At 66.7% G+C, this 5,822-nt stretch overlaps 1 protein-coding gene across 1 annotated transcript; it reads left to right on the top strand.

Annotated features, from left to right (window-relative positions):
* Positions 1-132: 132 nt before the first annotated feature.
* On the top strand, positions 133-3,984 carry LOC112111830 (mothers against decapentaplegic homolog 4-like; the record flags this gene model as incomplete). The annotated part of the gene is made up of 8 exons (XM_026661830.1): positions 133-360; positions 696-851; positions 1,075-1,227; positions 1,575-1,628; positions 1,710-1,893; positions 1,990-2,158; positions 2,303-2,441; positions 2,921-3,984. Coding segments are annotated over 8 exons (1,295 nt in total), but the record flags the coding sequence as incomplete, so codon positions are not given.
* Positions 3,985-5,822: the final 1,838 nt, after the last annotated feature.

The following is a 5,822-nucleotide window of genomic DNA, read 5'->3' as shown; positions in this document are numbered from 1 at the left end:
CCTGTGACACGGGGGAGCAGAGCCCTGGGGGTGTGGGGAGCTGGGGGGTCCCTGTGACTCTGTGAGGCCCCCATGATGACCATCACCCCCAGCCCTGCGGGCAGTGACCCCCTGGTTTCTCTCCCCCCGCAGCCCCCCCTGCCCGCCTGGTGAAGGAGGAGTTTGTCCATGACTGTGTCCAGATGGAGGTGCCCACGGGGTTGGGCTCCCCCGCCAGCGACCACGGCCCGGGGGCCAAGCTCCCACCCCGGGGAATGCCCCCCGCCGAGTCCTACCGCCAGCCACTGCCCTCCCTCCAGCTGCCCGAGCCTCCCCGCGCCCCCGTAAACATCTACCCCACCCTGCCCATGTCACCCACGGGTGAGTACAGCGCCGGGCCCTGGGCTGGGTGGGAGCTGCCGGGGGTGGGGGAGTGTTGGGAGGGGCAGGTTCTTTCTCTCTGGAATGGCCTGGAGCCCGGAGGGGGTCCCAAGCGCCCCCCTTCCCCCCCCGTGTTAGAAGCACGGATCCCAGAAGGGCCGTGGCGGGGTCCCCTGCCCAGCGGGTGGCACTTAGGCTGGATCGGGGGGGTGTCTGGGAACGAGGCGGGGGGGCTGTTTGCCCTTGCCCCCCAGGATCCCATCTCGGGCTGACTAGGGCAGGTTTGGGGGGACGACGGCGGGTTGATCGGTGTCTCTCTCTCCCCCCCTCCCCAGCAGTGGCCCCCGGGGGCCCCCTGCTGTCCATGGCACATGGCGAGGGACTGCAGCAAATCGGCTCCCCGCGCCAGCCCATGGCGCCCACCCCACCCCCAGCCCCACCAGCCTCGCAGCAGAACGGCTACCCCGCGCCCCCCAAGCAGTCCTACCACAGTGAGTATCCGACCCCGGCCGGGATGGGGAGGCAGGGCGGCCCTAGCGCAGGGGGATCAGCTGCCTGACTCCGGTCGGCACAGGCGGGGGCCTGGCATGGGTGTGCCCCAAATTCCTCCCGCATCTCAGGGGTGCAGCACGTCGGGAGGGGCTCCCTGGGCTGGGGGGGTGGGACATTGGGCTCCTGCTGGGGCGGGCTCCTCACTCTCTGCCCCCTTCTCAGGCACGCCAGCCAGTTGGACGGGCAGCAGCACAGCGGTCTACACCCCCAGCCTGGGGGGCCAGCAGCCCACCCCCCCGCCGCCCCCTCCACCGCCGCCGCAGCAGAACGGACGGAGCCACCCGCAGCCCCCGCTCCATCACCCCAACCACTACTGTACGTCGGGGGGGGCAGCAGAGCGCTGGGGGGCGGGCATGGCAGGGGGTGGGGGTGAGCCCGCCGCCGGCCCTGGTCCATAGCAGCCCATCGCTCCCTATTTCCATAGCCCCCGAGTGCTCCTGCCCTGGTGAAATGCAGCCACTTCTGGGGAGGAGGGCAGCGGCTGGCGGCGGGAGCTCTGGGGAGGGGCACAGCCTGCCTGTTACCTGCGCGCCCTGCTGGGGACTGGAACCCGGCGCCAAGGCTCAGGCCCTGCCGCTGCCCCAAGGCCAGCCCCAGCTGCCTCCGGTCCCCCTCCCCTCCTGTTTGCAGCTGCCTGACCAAGCCCTTCTCTGTCCCCCCAGGGCCCCCGCACCATAACGCGGCTCCCTACCAGCAGCCAGTCTCCAGCCACCCGGGTAAGTGACGCAGCCACGGATCCCCCCCGCCCCGCCCCCCAGGCCTCCCGCCTGCCTGACCTTTGCCCTGGGCCCCCGCAGGGCCGGAGTTCTGGTGCTCCATCGCCTACTTCGAGATGGATGTGCAGGTCGGGGAGATCTTCAAGGTGCCGTCCAGCTGCCCCGTGGTGACGGTGGACGGCTACGTGGACCCCTCGGGGGGCGACCGCTTCTGCCTGGGGCAGCTCTCCAACGTGCACCGCACGGACGCCAGCGAGCGGGCCAGGTGAGGGGGGGGGCGGGGGTAGGGGCAAGGGGGCGCCGCCCGGGCGGGTCCGTCCCCCCCCGGGCACCAGGCTGAGCCAGGCTTCCTGTACCGCAGGCTGCACATCGGCAAGGGGGTGCAGCTGGAGTGCCGGGGCGAGGGCGACGTCTGGATGCGCTGCCTGAGCGACCACGCTGTCTTCGTGCAGAGCTACTACCTGGACCGGGAGGCTGGGCGCGCCCCGGGCGACGCCGTGCACAAGATCTACCCCGGCGCCTACATCAAGGTAGGAGCAGGGCGGCGGGGGGATTCGCTGCCCCGGCTGCTGGGTGTGGACAAACCCTTCGGTTCCCCGGGCTCCGAATCCCGAGGGGGCCGTAGGAGCCGTGCCCCCCGCCACCCCGGCGCTGACGCTCTTGCCCCCTCCCAGGTGTTCGACCTGCGGCAGTGCCACCGCCAGATGCAGCAGCAGGCGGCCACGGCGCAAGCGGCAGCTGCGGCACAGGCAGCGGCGGTAGCGGGGAACATCCCGGGGCCCGGCTCCGTGGGAGGCATCGCACCGGCTGTTAGTAAGTGGCCGGGGGGGGCTTCGCCCGGCCGGGGGGGGGGTCTGGCCGCTGGGTTTGCAGGGGGTAGAGCGGGCAGGGGGGCTGCGTGGCCAGGGGTCTGGGAGATGCCACTTGGAATAAGGGAGCAGCTGGAGTGCTAATAGTGGTGGAGGGTAGGGTTCGGAGCCAGGACTCCTGGGATCTCTCCCCGGCTCTGGGAGGGGAGTGGGGTCTAGTGGTTAGAGCAGGGGGGGCTGGGAGCCAGGACTTCTGGGTTCTTTCCCCGGCTCTGGGAGGGGAGTGGGATCTAGTGGTTAGAGCAGGGGGGGCTGGGAGCCAGGACTCCTGGGTTCTCTCCCAGCTCTGGGAGGGGAGTGGGGGCTGGTGGGTTAGAGCAGCGGGGGCTGGGAGCCAGGACCCCCGGTATGTCCCAGCAGTGGGGGAGGGGCCCGAGTCCCCCGCACTCCAGCCCTGCCTGTCTCTCCTTTGCCCCCTCCCAGGCCTCTCTGCTGCCGCCGGGATCGGCGTGGACGACCTGCGGCGCCTCTGCATCCTGCGTCTGAGCTTCGTCAAGGGCTGGGGGCCGGACTACCCCCGCCAGAGCATCAAGCACACCCCCTGCTGGATCGAGGTGCACCTGCACCGCGCCCTGCAGCTGCTGGACGAGGTGCTGCACACCATGCCCATGGCCGACCCGGGGCCCGTCAACTAGTGGGGCACCACCCGGCCACGCGGCTTCCAGCCTCGGCTTTAAAGGGCCGGCGCTGCCTTCCATCCATGAGCGTCCGTGGGGCCTTATCTTACCATGTGGGGTGCCCGGACTCCCCCCTCCCCCACGATCCTGCCCCTCCCACTGAGCCCTGAACCGGCCGCCACCCTGGAGCCAAAGCGAGCCGGCCCCATCGGAGCGCCCCGGCTGCCGGGAGTCTCTGGGCTCTGTCGAGACTCTAGCAAGGGAGCGACTGCCCAGATCTGCTGGTCCCCTCTGGGCTCTGCCAGGGCTCGTTCTGGGGGCGCGGGCACGCCGACCGGCCGGGGACTGTCTAGCCTGCTGGGTCTCTTCCAGCTCGGTGATCTAGGAGGCGTTTTATCCTTCCCTCCCCTGCTCCATCCACCCACCCCATCCCTCGGGCGACACTTCCTCCTCGTCTCTCCCCTTTGCCCCACGCTCGGCCAGGAGCTGCCCTGCGGGGAGGGGGTTCTGGGCGGCTGCTCTCCCTCCCCCTCCATGAAAGCCCTCCCGGTCGCACTCGCTTCTTGGGGCGGTTTAATTTAAATTGTAATAAAAAGCCAAATAACGAGGGCCCTACCAAATTCACGGCCATGAAGAACGCATCACGGACCGTGAAATGTGGCCTCCCCCCGTGAAATCGGGTCTTTTGTGTGCTTTTACCCTATGCTATACAAATTTCACAGGGGAGACCAGTTCTCAAACAGGGGGGCCTGGCCCCAAATGGAGTTGCGGGGGGCGTCACATGGTTATTTAAGGGGGGGTCGCGGTATTGCCACCCTCACTTCTGTGCTGCCCTCAGAGCTGGGCGGCCAGAGTGTGGCAGCTGCTGACCGAGGGCCCTGCTCTGCAGGCAGCACCGCAGAAGTAGGGGTGGCAGTACCACAACCCCCCCCATAATAACCTTGCAAACCTTCCCCCCCCCCCACCTCCTGTTTGGGTCAGGACCCTACAATTACAACACTGTGAAATTTCAGATTTGAATAACTGAAATCATGAAATTTACGATTTTTTTAATCCTACGATGGTGAAATTGACCAAAATGGAGGGCGAATTTGGTAGGGCCCTACAAATAACTACAAGTACCAAAAATCCCAGCACGGCACTGCCGGGGCCTGGCCTCCTTCGCCCGCTGCAGGGAGCGTGGGTAACCGGAGATCCTGTAGCCAGTGCCCCCTTGTGGCCAGCTCTGTAGGTGCAGCTCATTGGCCTGCCCTACTCGGCTGGGTTTGCACCCTGGGGAGCGTCTCACTCCCGGGCCAGGCGAGGGGAAGGAGCCGGGCAAGCGGCGTGCTTTCCTCCCATGCACTGGGCCCTCCGTCAGTGGGAATTCAGACACTTCATGTGGCTTTTTTAATCGTTATTTAAATGATCTGGGTTTTTTCCACTGGTCTCATGTCTGCTCCTTCCCGCCAGGGCGCGCTGGGGCGTGGGAGGGGGAGATTAGCTGGTTTCGTTCCCCGCAGCGGAGGCTGAGACAGGGACAGCCGCTCAGACCTGGTTCCCTGGTGCTTTCTGTTGAAGTTCTGTCCCAGCAGCTGCTCCACTCGCCGGGCAGGGAGGCGAGGTATTCGGGTCATGCTGCAGAGAGGGAGACCGGACGCCTGGGTCCCATTCCTGGGCTCAGTCCCATGGGAGCAGAGCAGAGCCTGGGGCCGTCTGCCCTGATGTCCTGTGTGTGCCAGTGGCCGGTTGGGGGGAGTGCGGGACCCCTGCGCTGATGGGGTCACCTGCTGGAGCCAGGTTCACGCCCTGAGGCAGGAGCTTTTCTCTGGGTTATTTTGTGTAACTGGATATTTCGGTTCTCCATGAAACCATCTGCATCCAGCTGCGCCCTTGGCCTAAATGAGAGCTTGTGGCAGAGAGTTCCAAAGGCTCATTGGGCTCTCTCTGCTCCGGAAGCCAATGGCCTCCTTTCCTCAGCAGTGAGCCAGGCTCCTGAAACCTGCCACCCCCTTCCTGCCCCCTGGCTCCCAGGCCACCACCTTCAGTCCTGCTTGGCTGCAGAGTGGGTAGGGGGTGAATCCCCAGGCCTCCTGTCGTGACAGATGCTTATGGAGCCCTGGGCCGTGGGGCTGGAGCTGGGAACTGGGTCTGTGCAGGCTGCAGGTAGCTCCCCGATTCCACGCAGCCTGCAACCATTGCAGCGGGGCCAGGCAAGGCGACCGCCAGGCCTGAAGGCGTCACTGACTCCTGCCCGAGGATGGCCAGGGCAAAGACGGGCCCTGCCCCCAACAGGCAGATCAGCCCCGGGGCAAGGAAAGCGGCACAGCCAGTTGGGCACGAGGCCAGCTGGCAGGAAAGGCGAAGCGAGGCCTTTAAAACACCGGGGAAGAGGCTTCAGAAACGTTTTCCCTCCTCCAGCCAGGCGAGGTTTGTGCCTCTTTCCCATCCCGGAGGAGCCCCGCCGGTCACGCCCACCGCCGGTCTGTCTCCCAACAGCTGCTGGGGGCCGTGCCGCATGTGATCAAGCGGCTACTGCATCAGCGCCCTGCAGGCAGCCATGTTTCCTTGGCTAGCCCGCCCACCCTTCAACATGCTATAAAAACTCCACAACCCACCTGTGCCACAACTTTTTCTGCATATAAAAGGCAGGGCCGGCATTAGGGGGTAGCAAGCAGGGGCCTAGGGTTGCCAGGGGGCCGTTAAAAGTTCGGTGGGCAGCGCAGCGG

The sequence above is a fragment of the Terrapene carolina genome, unplaced genomic scaffold (genome assembly GCF_002925995.2).
Source record: "Terrapene carolina triunguis isolate 2854851 unplaced genomic scaffold, T_m_triunguis-2.0 Scaffold17822, whole genome shotgun sequence".
Classification (NCBI taxonomy): domain Eukaryota; kingdom Metazoa; phylum Chordata; order Testudines; family Emydidae; genus Terrapene; species Terrapene triunguis.
Note: the sequence above shows the minus strand (reverse complement) of the source record. Positions and strands in the feature narration are given on the sequence as shown.